We start from the raw sequence: 15,183 nt of genomic DNA on the forward strand, positions 1-15,183 counted from the left end.
CTAGCACGGTTAGCCTATCGCTAGCCGATTTTTTTAATTTTTTTCTAAAATATCCTATTCCTATTTCATTTTTTTTCTATGTTCTTTTTCTTCTATTCATTTCGTTGTTGTTTTGGTGTTTTTTTCTCGGGAGGGCTAGGGCTTTGGCTAGGCAATTGCTTGCTAGGGCAGTGATTAGGCTGTGGGAAGGGCGTGATGATATGACAAGAGGAGTTTTTGGCTAGGCTATTGCTAGTCCGTCTCTATTGTCGATGCTCTTAATATAAGTTATAAATAGGGATATTTGACCTCTAATATCATGGAATTTTTAAAAATTTGATCTTTCCCACGAACTTTTAATTTGACAAATAATATCACGAACTTTATCCTGTAAAAATTTCCAGCTATATTAGTGAATTGAAGAACAATTTTGGAGGGTCTTCAAGAAAATATCATCAAATATTGAAAACTTGAAGCTCTTGAAATTGTTGTCGAGAAATTACCGAAAAAAAGCCATATCAAGATATTATTTGCGGTAATTTTTTCGACGGTGAAAAATAACAAATTTGGATAAAGTTCATGATATTATTTGTGAAGTTAAAAGTTCATGGAAAAACTCAATTTTTTTCAATTTTTATATGATATTAGGAGTCAATATCTCTATTTATAACTTATAACCCCGCTCCCAATAAAGTTACGAAACCAAAAAAATTAAACCAAAAAAAGCTTCTGATGCAGATTAGATATACCGGAAGGCAGGCACTCTTATAAACATCGCCTCTTTCCTTCAGATCTGTTGCTTTTGTTGTCTTCTCAGGAATTTTGACAAATCGTCGTCATGAATATGGCGATTAGGGTTTATCTGCTTCTTTTCATCGTTCTCTCTTACTCCTACACCGCTTTCTCTCTCTATGAAGACCAAGTCGGCCTTATGGATTGGTCTCTTTCTCTTCACGATTAGTTACCATATCATGATTTTGGCTGTTAGTGTAATTGACGATTGAATTTGTCGAAATTGCGCAGGCATCAACAGTATATAGGGAAAGTGAAGCACGCAGTCTTCCACACACAGAAGGCGGCCAGAAAGCGCGTTGTCGTATCCACAGAGGAAAACGTCGTCTCCTCGCTTGATCTTCGCCATGGCGAGATTTGTGAGTGTGTTTTTATTCAAATTATATTATATTGCGCTCTGGAAGTTATGACCGTTGCTCACTCTGCAATGTGCTGTGCCGCATCGGTTGAGTAATGTTTTGACTGTGGCGCAGTTTGGAGGCATGTTTTGGCACCCAGCGACGTCATCGATCAAATCGATATAGCTCTCGGAAAGTGTAAGCCCGGCCTTTATTTATGCTTGTTTGTTAGCTTTAGTACATGATATGATAGTAATTTGTTATTCTCTAGCATATATTTTTTTCTCGCAATCTACATACTACATAGAGTGGATATATTTCCCTCCTTTTGGTCTTGTAGATTGAACTAGACTGCCAAATCTTTTAATGTTCTGGCAAGGGAACATCTTGGTCGATCAGCTTGCTATAACTTGCTCAAAATATAACTTTCACTGTGTTTTATTAGCCCATTGTTCGCAAGGAAAAAAACTGCTTACATTCATGTGTTTGCAGATGTTATTACTCTGTCATCTGGGGGAAGTATCTTAAGAGCCTGGAACCTTCCTGATGGCCAGATGGTGTGGGAGTCAACTCTTCTTGGCCCAAAGGCCTCGAAGCCATTATTACTAGTTCCGGTGAGTGAAAGTTGCTTAAACCATCCTATGGTGATGCCTTATGGGTCTTTAAATGCTTTACAGTCAGTTTTTTTGAGGGATGATTAGCATCACATTAAAGGATCTTTAGTTAGACATGAGTGGACATTCCTGATTATGCAGTTGATTTTCAACGTAAGAGATTGGAACTATGCTTCCCTACACATGAATACATGATCCATTATAAAATGAACTTAGTGTTTAAGCTTCAAGGTTTACAAAGGAAATATCCCTGTTATCATTTTGGCTTGTTACCCGACTTGGTTCAATCTTCACTATATTTAGTTACTGCTTTGGTGTGGAATCATTAAGTGCAGATGCAGAAGTGCCAAACTGTATGAACTTTATGAATTGTTTTGTTAAGTGTTTCTATACACTCACTTCACTACTCACTGTACCAGTATATCACTGTTTGCTTATTTGATAATGGAGTAATATTGAACTGATTTATGCTGAGATAATGTATTACTGCTCAAGTATTTCTGTAATATGAAGGAATTACAAATTTTCAGTAACAAAGCATGAAGGAATTATGATCAATCCATCCAGATGCTCCATTACGCCATGATTCTAGTCATGATTCTGATAGGGAGTGAAAAGCAGAACACCAATGGCTGAAAACGAAATAGAGAACACACAGAAACAGAAACGAAGCAGAAAATAACTATATTATTGGCATAAATAAAATAACAGAGAAGCAATCCTCTTAACGAGGCTGCGGCAAACTGCCGTTCGGCGTTCACAAAATCTTATCCCTTGGATACCTTTCTTCAATCTCGAAGGAGGTATTTATTGAGAATTACAAAGACTCCTAACTGATAAAGGACTAGATAGAATAACTAAATAACAAAAGGATAACGACTAATTGTAAAAGATAACATTAACAACTAGTACTACTGAAACTGAATCGCGAAGGACTCCTACTAATAAGGAAATAAATCTAGTAACAAATCAAATCTAAAAGCTAACAGTGGCTATTCATCCTGATCAATATCAGATTCAAATCTTTTTATGTTTTTTTTGCTGATTTTGGTTGGCCATTCATCTTCCTGAATCATTCAATAGACTGCAGGAAATGGTATAACATTATCTTTTTGATGCAGGCTAATTTTAAGATTGACAGGGAGAATGTAATGTTTGTCTATGGAAATGGATTTATTCATGCTATCTCAAGCATTGATGGTGAAGTTATCTGGAAAAGGGAATTAGCTTCTGAAGGGTTTGATCACGTTTAAACTCGAAATACCAACATCTTTTACATTTTATGTATCTAAAATATGGTTGAATTTTTTTTCTCATGTTTTGCAGGATCAATATCCAACAACTAATTTATACAGATGGGAGTGATACAATCTCTGCAGTGGGTTTTGTTGGTATCCACCGGTTCGGTGCTTATATATTAGATGTTAAGAGCGGCGAGCTGTTGAAATATAAGAGCATGGAGTTTACCGGTGGTTTTTCTGGGGACTTGTCACTTGTGACGTACGACACAGCAGTTGCAATAGATTCCATTGGTACAAGCTTGGTTACTATACAATTCCACGATGGACTGATTAGCTTCCACCAGACACGTCTCTCTCATCTCATTCAAGATTTTCGAAGGGCAGCTGTTATATCACCATCAAATATTCCGGGAGCGTTTATTTTAGAAACTGATAATTCTGTAACCCTTATTAAAGTTATAAGTGGAGGCGAGTTGAAGGTTGTTGAAGAACTTGGTCATGCAACTGCTGTGAGTGATGCTCTCTTTCTCCCAGGAGGCCAACAGGCATTTGCTTTGGTTCAGCATCGTGATGGTAAGATTCTGCTAACTGTGAAGCTTGATAGTGATGATGGAATGTCCAATTTACTTGAGGAAACAATTCATTTGGATAATCAAAGGGGAAAAGTACAAAAGGTTTTCATCAATACATATGTCCGCGTGGACAGATCAAATGGATTCAGGGTTCTGATTGTCATGGAAGACGATTCGTTATTTTTGTTACAGCAGGGCGAGATCGTCTGGAGTAGAGAAGATGGACTTGCTTCCATTGTAGATGTAAAACCCATAGAGTTACCTGTTGAAAAGGATGGTGTATCAGTGGCAAAAGTAGAGAACAACCTTTTTGAATGGCTTAAGGTGAAATTTCACTACACCAAGGCATTAGTAGATTTATTTTCTATGATATATTTTGTTTATCTGCAGATATGGCTAAGCCTATAAAGTTTCATATGGATTCAGATTTTACTTGTTAACCACATTACTCACCTTTCTTGGGGGTTAAATCTTTTTATGCTATAGGAACAATAGTTCGAAAAGAGCATAATAGGCCCCTGCTTTGATTTAAAGAATTTGGTTGGACCTCTTAGTCATTTGTCATGCCACTGTAAACTATTTAACTCTAACCAACAGTATGTTTGTGTTATGGGTAAGCTGAGAACATGATTCAACTTCATGTGCTATTCGGAAGGATACCTTGTGTGCATCATAAATGAAATATACTAAAGTAAATACGTTAGCTTGTTGAAAAATGGGTGGTTTGTGGATGATATTGCATCTGCTGATCTATCCTTTTCTACTCTTAGAAAAAGCAGAGCAGTGCGCTAATGGTTTCTCTTTTATATTCTTTTTCTTATGAAAGGGTCATCTGCTGAAGCTCAAAGGAACTCTAATGATAGCAACCCCTGATGATGTAGCAGCCATACAGAAGATGAGGTTACAAAGCTCTGGGAAAAGCAAGATGACTCGGGACCGCAATGGGTTCAGGAAGCTTCTTGTAGTACTTACACGAGCAGGAAAACTTTTTGCACTGCACACTGGAGATGGGAGAATTGTGTGGTCTCGGTTACTTAAGACTCTTCGCAAGTCCGAGACATGTCAGAGTCCTAGAGGGATTAGCTTACATCAGTGGCAGGACCCTCATCATCATGCTTTAGACCAGAATCCGTCTGTTCTTATTGTTGGAAGATGCGGAGACGGTCTAGATTCTGCTGGAGTGCTATCTATTGTTGATGCGTACACTGGGGAGGAGCGCAATCATATGGAACCTCTTCATTCCATTGCACATATTATTCCATTGTCTTTTACTGATTCGTTGGAGCAGCGATTGCATTTGCTATTAGATGCTAACAGGCATGCTCACTTGTATCCGAGAACTGCTGAGGCTCTTGACATTTTTCAGCGAGAATTGGGGAACATATACTGGTACTCAACTGAAACTGACGAGGGTATTCTTAGGGGTCATAGTGTGCAGAAAAATTGTGATCTAGAGGAGGCAGATAACTTCTGTTTTGACTCGAGGGACTTATGGTCAATTGTTTTCCCCTCAGAGTCCGAAAAGATTACTGCAACTGCAACAAGGAGTTTAAATGAGGTGCTCCTTTTGTTGTTATCCTCTTTGTGACTACATTAATTTTGGGTTAACAAAACTTTCGACTTTCTTTCAAGAGAGTTATGCTGCGAAAGTATGTGGTTGGTTTCAGTAGTTGATATATTGTCCTGTGGTTTCATGTTTCTTTCAGGTAGTTCATACACAAGCAAAGGTGACTGCAGACCAGGAAGTCATGTACAAATATGTTTCAAAAAATCTTCTGTTTTTAGCAACTGTTGCGCCCAAATCTGTTGGTCCTATTGGTTCTGTTACCCCGGATGAATCATCTCTGATTGCTTATTTGATTGATACGGTAACTGGTCGTATTTTGCACAGAGTGACCCATCATGGTTCTGTAGGTCCTGTTCATGCTGTAAGTCTCTTTCCGTTGCAGTAACTGTAGAAAAGAAACTGAACTGAGCACAGAATTTTCTTGCTGCAGTCAATCTTCATAGTTTTGTCCTCAAAGTTATGATAAATATAACCTCTTTACATTGCTCACACTAACCATTACTTGTTGATCTCTATAAAGGTGTTCAGTGAAAATTGGGTTGTGTATCACTACTTCAACCTAAGAGCACATCGATATGAGATGTCTGTCATTGAAATATATGACCAAGCTCGTGCGGTATTCCTTCATTTCTGATCTTCTGATGCTCTTATATTTCTGTACATATGTGGTATAATAAATTATTGCGACATACAGGAAAACAAAGATGTGTTGAAGCTTGTTCTTGGGACGCATAATCTCACTACTCCTATAACAGCTTACTCCCGCCCGGAAGTCTCCACAAAGTCACAGTCATATTTTTTTGCACATTCTTTGAAAACAATGGCGGTAACGTTAACGGCCAAAGGTATAACTTCCAAGCAGGTTCTTCTTGGCACAATTGGGGATCAGGTCAGTTTTTATGGTAACCACCAGTCATTGTTATTTGTGGCTTTATCTTGGGTGTATGGGACATTGACCTGGAATCAGCTGATGACATTCTACCTTGTCTTTGATTATTAGGTATTGGCTCTTGATAAACGGTTCTTAGACCCCCGGAGAACAGTTAATCCTACTCAAGCGGAGAAAGAAGAAGGAATTATTCCTCTTACTGATTCATTACCAATTATTCCTCAGGTGATGAAATTTAGATATTGTTACTAAAACTGGAATATGCTGAATCTTCATCATCTTTTTCATTACTCTGGCATCACTTAATTTAGTGTATATTTGCATTTTGGCATTTTGCCAATTAATTATGCAGGTGTATGAAGAGAAAATCTATAACTGAGTTAGATACTTGATGCTGGTGATAATTTTCTAATGTTGTTTCTTTCATCTTTGCAGTCTTATGTAACTCATGCTCTTAAGGTGGAAGGTCTCAGAGGCATCGTAACAGTTCCTGCAAAGCTGGAGTCAACCACCCTTGTTTTTGCTTATGGCACAGATCTCTTTTTCACTCGGCTTGCACCTTCTAAAACATATGATTCTCTTACTGAGGATTTCAGCTACGCTCTGCTTCTAATCACTATTGGTGCCCTTGTTGTTGCAATTTGCGTTACCTGGGTTTGGTCCGAGAAGAAAGAGCTTCAGGAGAAGTGGAGGTGAGTGGAACTGTTTTGAAGTTCATGTTTGTCCTCCACACTTTGTCCATCGGCCATTTTGTCTTGGATCACAGACAAAGTCACCTTTGTAACATGGTCGTCGCTCTGGTACTCTGGTTGAACTAGTTCCAGTCGAGATGGTTAGATATATCTACCTACCCAATGTTGTAAATCAGAATGACAGGAAATCAGAAACAGATAGAAAGAGTAGGCTTGATTTATATCAGAGGCTACACCTAAGCATAATACTGCTATCGGTGATGACATACGTTTTCCCTTTTCGTTCCACATTTTTTGACTGATGAAGCTAAATGGATTTTGAATAGTATTCAGTATTTTATGATGTATGGATGGGCATTGCTATGGATTTCATTTTCAGAGATACTATTATTTAGAAGCTGTATTTAACTATACTAGTGTTTTCATTCTTAAAAATGAGTCATCTTCACTAGAGTAGGATGGAACAAAAATGAGTGATAAAGAAAATATTTGTAAGTGAGGGATTATGTTTTCATCATGAAGATGGATTTCAGTGCTAGGTGGTAAGTTGCAGATCCAAACATTAGCAGTTCAGGTCTGAAAATCTGAGGTATTCCGTGTAAAAAAGAACAAACTAGACTCTACCTACAACACAGAGTGATAAAGAAAAAGAGAGGAGTGAGTAAATTCCAATTAACAATTTTCTGATCAGATTTGTTTTGAGAGAACTCATAGATTAGTCTCTATTCTAGTTCCATGTGTAATCAACCTGTGTGCATCTTGGTGTGCGATAATAAAGTAGAAGTCATATGTTTTCATGTAGACATTGTCAAACCACGTAATCGTTTATCTCATTGTGTTGACAAGATACATAGAAACTTTTGACCATACGTTCTAAACTGATAAAATGAATTTGGACAAGAAATTAAACTTACAATCATAGTCGGCCCATTCTAATCTTTGGTGAGCCAAAGCATAGACATATTTAATCTTTGAGAACAAGATCTGAAAACAAGAAAACAACATTTAATTCGTTTAATTATCACATATGGAAGTTTGACATGGTTATAAGGTGGATTTATAGCATTCTGGCCAAAGAGGAGTGCTTACTTAACTTTAGTTAGAAATAATAAATGTACATAAATTGTACATTTACATAATGATCCTAAATTTTAAATTCAATTGAATTAAAGTAGGAGTATATGTTATTTTTTTATATTAATTATATTATAGTATTAAAAAAAGAAATAATTTGGAAAATTTTATAACAAGAGTTTTATTCAAAAAAATTGTACAATATTTAATAGTAAAAAAATAATTTCTTCTTAAATCTATAGATATTTTATTTAAAATTTAAATATTTTTAGATAGTTACAAGATTAATAGTATATATAATTTATTTAAAATCGATTTGGATTGTATATCTGAAAAGTTCAATTATTATTATACCTAAAAGCTTTAGATTTAACAAGCTCTGATGCAGTGTAGAGAGCTCCCTTATAAACATCGCCTCTTTCCCTCAGATCTGTTGCTTTTGTTGTCTTCTCAAGAATTTTGACGAATCGTCGTCATGAATATGGCGATTAGGGTTTATCTGCTTCTTTTCATCGTTCTCTCTTACTCCTACACCGCTTTCTCTCTCTATGAAGACCAAGTCGGCCTTATGGATTGGTCTCTTTCTCTTCACGATTAGTTACCATATCATGATTTTGGCTGTTTGTGTAATTGACGATTGAATTTGTCGAAATTGCGCAGGCATCAACAGTATATAGGGAAAGTGAAGCACGCAGTTTTCCACACACAGAAGGCGGCCAGAAAGCGCGTTGTCGTATCCACAGAGGAAAACGTCGTCTCCTCGCTTGATCTTCGCCATGGCGAGATTTGTGAGTGTGTTTTTATTCAAATTATATTATATTGCGCTCTGGAAGTTATGACCGTTGCTCACTCTGCAATGTGCTGTGCCGCACCGGTTGAGTAATGTTTTGACTGTGGCGCAGTTTGGAGGCATGTTTTGGCACCCAGTGACGTCATCGATCAAATTGATATAGCTCTCGGAAAGTGTAAGCATGGCCCTTATTTATGCTTGCTTGTTAGCTTTAGTTCATGATATGATAATAATTGGCTATGCTCTAGCATAGTATTTGTTTTCTTGCAATCTACTTCGGGTGGATATATTTCCCTCCTTTTGGTGTTGGAGATTGGTTGATCAGCTTGCTATAACTTACTCAAATAATAACATCAATGTGTTTTATTAGCCCATTGTTTGGTTAAGGAAATAAACTGCTGTATATCCCTTATCTTTTAAGTTACATTAATCTGTTTGCAGATGTTATTACTCTGTCATCTGGGGGAAGTATCTTAAGAGCCTGGAACCTTCCTGATGGTCAGATGGTGTGGGAGTCAACTCTTCTTGGCCCAAAGGCCTCGAAGCCATTATTACTAGTTCCGGTGAGTGAAAGTTGCTTAAACTATCCTAAAGTGATGTCTTATGGGTCTTTAAATGCTAAACAGTTAGGTTTTTTGTGGGATGATTAGCATCACATTAAATGATTTTTAGTTAGACATGAATGGGGACATTCGTGACCATGCAGTTGATTTTAAACGTAAGATATTGGAACTATGCTTCCCTATACGCGATCCATTTTAAAATGAATTTAGTGTTCAAGGTTTACAAAGGATATATTCTTGTTGTCATTTTGGTGTGAGCCCACATCCCTTGGCTTGTTACCCAACTCGGTTCAATCTTAACTATATGTAGTTACTGCTCTGGTGTGGGATCATTAAGTGCAGAAGGGCCAAACTGTATGAACTTTACGAATTGTTTTGTTAAGTGTTTCCACACACTCACTTTTACTACTCACTGAACCAGTGTATTACTCTTTGTTAATTGTTACTGATTTAATATTGAATTGACTTATTCTGAGATAATGGATTACTACTCAAGTATTTCTGGAATATGAAGGAATTACAAATTTTAAGTAACAAAGCATGAAGGAATTGTGATTAATCCAGAGCCTCCATTGATTCTAGTCATGATTCTGATATGGAGTGAAAAGCAGAACACCAAGGGCTGAAAACGAAATAGAGAACACCCAGAAACAGAAACGAAGCTGAAAATAACCATATTATTGACATAAATCAAATAACAGCGAAATAATCCTCTTAACGAGGCCACAGCGAACTACCGTTCACAAAATATTGTCCCTTGGATAACTTTCTTCAATGTCGTAGGAGGTATTTATAGAGAATTACAAAGATTCCTAACTGATAAATGACTGGATAGAATAATTAAATAACAAAAGGATAACAACTTATTCTAAAAGATAACAACTAGTACTACTGAAACTGAATCGCAAAGGACTCCTACTAATAAGGAAATAAATCTACTAACAAATCAAATGTAAAAGCTAACAGTGGCTATTCTTCCTGATCAGTATCAGATTCAAATATATTTTCTGCTTTTTTTTTACTTTGGTTGGCCATTCATCTGATTGGTTCAAATCATTAAATAGACTTGCAGGAATCGGTATAACATGATATCTTTTTGATGCAGGCTAATTTTAAGGTTGACAGGGAGAATGTAATGTTTGTCTATGGAAACGGATTTATTCATGCTATCTCAAGCATTGATGGTGAAGTTATATGGAAAAAGGAATTAGCTTCTGAAGGGTTTGATCACCTTTAAACTTGAAATACCAACATCATTTATATTTTCTTCATCAAGAATATGGTTGAATTTTTCTCTCATGTTTTGCAGGATCAATGTCCAACAACTAATTTATACAGATGGGAGTGATACAATCTCTGCAGTGGGTTTTGTTGGTACCCACCGGTTCGGTGCTTATATATTGGATGTTAAGAGTGGCGAGCTGTTGAAATATAAGAGCATGGAGTTTACCGGTGGTTTTTCTGGGGACTTGTCACTTGTGACAGACGACACAGCAGTAGCAATAGATTCTATTGCTACAAGCTTGGTTACTATACAATTCCACGATGGACGGATTAGCTTCCACCAGACACGTCTCTCTCATCTCATCCAATATTTTCGAAGGGCAGCTGTTATATCACCATCAAATATTCCGGGAGCGTTTATTTTAGAAACTGATAATTCTGTAACCCTTATTAAAGTTATAAGTGGAGGCGAGTTGAAGGTTGTTGAAGAACTTGGTCATGCAACTGCTGTGAGTGATGCTCTCTTTCTCCCAGGAGGCCAACAGGCATTTGCTTTGGTTCAGCATCGTGATGGTAAGATTCTGCTGACTGTGAAGCTTGATAGTGATGATGGAACGTCCAATTTACTTGAGGAAACAATTCATTTGGATAATCAAAGGGGAAAAGTACAAAAGGTTTTCATCAATACATATGTCCGCGTGGACAGGTCAAATGGATTTAGGGTTTTGATTGTCATGGAAGACGATTCGTTATTTTTATTACAGCAGGGCGAGATCGTCTGGAGTAGAGAAGATGGACTTGCTTCCATTGTAGATGTAAAACCCATAGAGTTACCCGTTGAAAAGGATGGTGTATCAGTGGCAAAAGTAGAGAACAACCTTTTTGAATGGCTTAAGGTGAAATTTTACCACACTAAGGCATTAGTAGATTTATTTTCTTTGATATATTTTGTTTATTTGCAGAGATGGCTAAGCCTATAAAGTTTCATATGGATTCAGATTTTACTTGTTGACCGCATTACACACCTTTCTTGGGGGTTAAATCTTTTTATGCTATAGGAACAATAGTTCGAAAAGAGCATAAATAGGCCCCTGCTTTGATTTAATAGAATTTGGACCTCTTAATCATTTATCATGCTACTGTAAACTATTTAACTCTAACTAACAGTATGTTTGTTTTATCCACTGTGGGTAAGCTGAGAACATGTTTCAACTTCATGTACTGTCCCGAAGGATACCTTGTATGCATCATGGATTAAGTAAATATCTTAGCTTGTTGAAAAATGGGTGGTTTGTGTATCATATTGCATCTGCTAATCTATCCTTTTCTCCTTTTCTACTTTTAGAAAAAGCCGAGCAGTGCGCTAATGGTTTCTCTGTTATATTCTTTTTCTTATGAAAGGGTCATCTGCTGAAGCTCAAAGGAACTCTAATGATAGCAACCCCTGATGATGTGGCAGCCATACAGAAGATGAGGTTACAAAGCTCTGGGAAAAGCAAGATGACTCGGGACCGCAATGGGTTCAGGAAGCTTCTTATAGTACTTACACGAACAGGAAAACTTTGTGCACTGCACACTGGAGATGGGAGAATTGTGTGGTCTCGGTTACTTAAGACTCTTCGCAAGTCCGAGACATGTCAGAGTCCCAGAGGGATTAGCTTACATCAGTGGCAGGACCCTCATCATCATGCTTTAGACCAGAATCCGTCTGTTCTTATTGTTGGAAGATGCGGAGACAGTCTAGATTCTGCTGGAGTGCTATCTATTGTTGATGCGTACACTGGGGAGGAGCGCAATCATATGGAACCTCTTCATTCCATTGCACACATTATTCCATTGTCTTTCACTGATTCGTTGGAGCAGCGATTGCATTTGCTATTAGATGCTAACAGGCGTGCTCACTTATATCCGAGAACTGCTGAGGCTCTTGATATTTTTCAGCGAGAATCAGGGAACATATACTGGTACTCTGCTGAAACTGAAGAGGGTACTCTAAGGGGTCATAGTGTGCATAAAAATTGTGTTCTAGAGGAGGCGGATAACTTCTGCTTTGACTCGAGGGACTTATGGTCAATTGTGTTCCCCTCAGAGTCAGAAAAGATTGCTGCATCTGCAACAAGAAGTTTAAATGAGGTGCTCCTTTTATCGTTTATCCTCTTTTTGTGACAACATAAAATTTGGGTTTACAAAACTTTTTATTTTCCTTCAAGTGATTTATGCTTCGAAATTATGTGGCTGGTTTCAGTAGTTGATGTAATTTCCTTTTCAGGCTGATCTTCTGATATAATTTTGGGTTTCATGTTTCTTTCAGGTAGTTCATACACAAGCAAAGGTGACTGCAGACCAGGAAGTCATGTACAAATATGTTTCAAAAAATCTTCTGTTTTTAGCAACTGTTGCGCCCAAAGCTGTTGGTCCTATTGGTTCTGTTACCCCGGATGAATCATCTCTGATTGCTTATTTGATTGATACGGTAACTGGTCGTATTTTGCACAGAGTGACCCATCATGGTTCTGTAGGTCCTGTTCATGCTGTAAGTCTCTTTCCGTTGCAGTAACTGTAGAAAAGAAACTGAACTGAGCACAGAATTTCTTGCTGCAGTCAATCTTCATAGTTTTGTCCTCAAAGTTATGATAAATATAACCTCTTTACATTGCTCACACTAACCATTACTTGTTGATCTCTATAAAGGTGTTCAGTGAAAATTGGGTTGTGTATCACTACTTCAACCTAAGAGCACATCGATATGAGATGTCTGTCATTGAAATATATGACCAAGCTCGTGCGGTATTCCTTCATTTCTGATCTTCTGATTCTCTTATATTTCTGTAGTCAGTGGTATAATAAATTATTGCGACATACAGGAAAACAAAGATGTGTTGAAGCTTGTTCTTGGGACGCATAATCTCACTTTTCCTATAACAGCTTACTCCCGCCCTGAAGTCTCCACAAAGTCACAGTCGTATTTTTTTGCACATTCTCTGAAAACAATGGCGGTAACATTAACGGCCAAAGGTATAACTTCCAAGCAGGTTCTTCTTGGCACAATTGGTGATCAGGTCAGTTTTAATGGTAATCAGTAGTAATTGTTATTTGTGGCATTATCTTTGCGAGCTTTTATTCTGTATGTCGCATGCGTAGTTTCACATTATTTCTTATGTATCGGAGGTTGACCTGGAATCAGTTGATAACATTCCACCTTGTCTTTTATTATTAGGTGTTGGCTCTTGATAAGCGGTTCTTAGACCCCCGGAGAACAGTTAATCCTACTCAAGCTGAGAAAGAAGAAGGAATTATTCCTCTTACTGATTCATTACCAATTATACCTCAGGTTTTGAAATTTAGAGATTGTTGCTAAAACTGGAATATGCTTAATTTTCAGCATCTTTTTCATTACTCTGCATCACTAAATATCTCGTGCATATTGCATTTTGGCAGTTAACTGTGCTGGTGTATAAAGAAACACTCTATTACTGAGTTAGATACTTTTTGCTTGAGATATACTCCATATATCTATATAATACTATATGATTTTGACTTTTCAAATATGGATGTCAGGATGTGTATACAGTAATATAATCTGTTTGAGTGTGCGTCTCTGACTGTCTTGAGTTGTAGGGCTTATTTGATGATCATATCATTGCACATCGGTCAGCCATCATGGCCAAGGATTTTTTCATTTATAGAATAGAGCTATTCTTGGAATTAGTGTTAGTTTCTTTCGTGGCTATGTTATACTTTAGCATGAGTATGACAGTTTAGACTGTTATGATTCAGCTCAAGGAACACGGGAATTCCAGATCATAGGGCATGTTCTCTGTTTGTTATTTATTATCTCTGGCACATACAGGTTGATTGTGGCTACTGTCTATGTCTCTATGGCTGCTTACGTTAATTTTACCAGGAACTTGTATTTTTTTGTTTTGGGTCAAAAGTGAGAAAATTATGAGTATTTTGAATCTCAATTTAAGCTGACAATCATCGAAGTTGGTAAATAAACAATTTCCTAGGATAGGAAGATTTCTCTCTTTCCTCGGAAGCTTTAACCTTTTTCATTGATGCACATCATAATTTTGTAACGGTGTTTCTTCCATCTTTGCAGTCTTATGTAACTCATGCTCTTAAGGTGGAAGGTCTCAGAGGCATCGTAACAGTTCCTGCAAAGCTGGAGTCAACCACCCTTGTTTTTGCTTATGGCACAGATCTCTTTTTCACTCGGCTTGCACCTTCTAAAACATATGATTCTCTTACTGAGGATTTCAGCTACGCTCTGCTTCTAATCACTATTGGTGCCCTTGTTGTTGCAATTTTCGTTACCTGGGTTTGGTCCGAGAAGAAAGAGCTTCAGGAGAAGTGGAGGTGAGTGGAACTGTTTTGAAGTTCATGTTTTTCCTCCAACACTCTGTCCATCGGCCATTTCTCGTCTTAGATCACAGACAAAGTCACCCTTGTAACATGGTCGTCGCTCTGGTAGTCTGGTTGTTCCCAATGTTGTAAAACAGAATGAAATCAGAAACTGATAGAAAAAGAGTAGGCTTGATTTCCGTTATAGTCAACACCAAAGCATAATATTGTGATCGGTGGTGACATACATTTTCCCAATGCACTCCTCAATTTTCGACTGATGAAACTAATTGAAGTTTCTATAGTAGTATTCAGTATTTTATGATGTATCGTTGGACATTCTACGGATTTCATTTTCAGAGATGCTGTTGTATTTCTCTCAATTTCATACACTGTATTTATGTGATCCTGGATGTCGTGGTTGTTATTTAGAAGCGTTTAATGATATTAGTGCTTTCATTTTTAAAAATGATTCATCTTCACTAGAGTAGGTCAGGTCAGATC

At 37.4% G+C, this 15,183-nt stretch overlaps 2 protein-coding genes across 2 annotated transcripts; both read left to right on the forward strand.

Moving 5' to 3' along the window:
- The first annotated feature begins 672 nt into the window (after positions 1 to 672).
- Positions 673 to 7,095, forward strand: LOC121792193 (ER membrane protein complex subunit 1-like). Its single transcript, XM_042190046.1, has 12 exons — positions 673 to 918; positions 1,003 to 1,130; positions 1,245 to 1,307; positions 1,602 to 1,723; positions 2,845 to 2,960; positions 3,050 to 3,860; positions 4,363 to 5,094; positions 5,243 to 5,464; positions 5,624 to 5,719; positions 5,798 to 5,992; positions 6,104 to 6,217; positions 6,428 to 7,095. Exons 1-12 carry the CDS (start codon positions 818 to 820, stop codon positions 6,686 to 6,688), a joined length of 2,961 nt encoding a protein of 986 aa, XP_042045980.1. The 5' UTR covers positions 673 to 817; the 3' UTR covers positions 6,689 to 7,095.
- A 1,015-nt stretch (positions 7,096 to 8,110) lies between these two features.
- On the forward strand, positions 8,111 to 15,126 carry LOC121792194 (ER membrane protein complex subunit 1-like). Its single transcript, XM_042190048.1, has 12 exons — positions 8,111 to 8,334; positions 8,419 to 8,546; positions 8,661 to 8,723; positions 8,990 to 9,111; positions 10,217 to 10,332; positions 10,421 to 11,231; positions 11,737 to 12,468; positions 12,647 to 12,868; positions 13,027 to 13,122; positions 13,200 to 13,394; positions 13,553 to 13,666; positions 14,438 to 15,126. Exons 1-12 carry the CDS (start codon positions 8,234 to 8,236, stop codon positions 14,696 to 14,698), a joined length of 2,961 nt encoding a protein of 986 aa, XP_042045982.1. The 5' UTR covers positions 8,111 to 8,233; the 3' UTR covers positions 14,699 to 15,126.
- The last annotated feature ends 57 nt before the right edge of the window (positions 15,127 to 15,183 follow it).

This window comes from Salvia splendens, chromosome 2 (genome assembly GCF_004379255.2).
Source record: "Salvia splendens isolate huo1 chromosome 2, SspV2, whole genome shotgun sequence".
NCBI classification, from domain to species: domain Eukaryota; kingdom Viridiplantae; phylum Streptophyta; class Magnoliopsida; order Lamiales; family Lamiaceae; genus Salvia; species Salvia splendens.

What these genes read in the sequence shown, in the direction of transcription:
- LOC121792193 (XM_042190046.1), top strand. Translation starts at nt 818, where the DNA reads ATGAATATGGCGATTAGGGTTTATCTGCTTCTTTTCATCGTTCTCTCT. An exon ending in AGCCATTATTACTAGTTCCG is followed by an intron (nt 1,724 to 2,844) that starts GTGAGTGAAAGT and finishes TTTTTGATGCAG; the next exon opens with GCTAATTTTAAGATTGACAG. An exon ending in CATTACCAATTATTCCTCAG is followed by an intron (nt 6,218 to 6,427) that starts GTGATGAAATTT and finishes TCATCTTTGCAG; the next exon opens with TCTTATGTAACTCATGCTCT.
- LOC121792194 (XM_042190048.1), top strand. Translation starts at nt 8,234, where the DNA reads ATGAATATGGCGATTAGGGTTTATCTGCTTCTTTTCATCGTTCTCTCT. An exon ending in TGATATAGCTCTCGGAAAGT is followed by an intron (nt 8,724 to 8,989) that starts GTAAGCATGGCC and finishes ATCTGTTTGCAG; the next exon opens with ATGTTATTACTCTGTCATCT. An exon ending in TATATGACCAAGCTCGTGCG is followed by an intron (nt 13,123 to 13,199) that starts GTATTCCTTCAT and finishes TGCGACATACAG; the next exon opens with GAAAACAAAGATGTGTTGAA.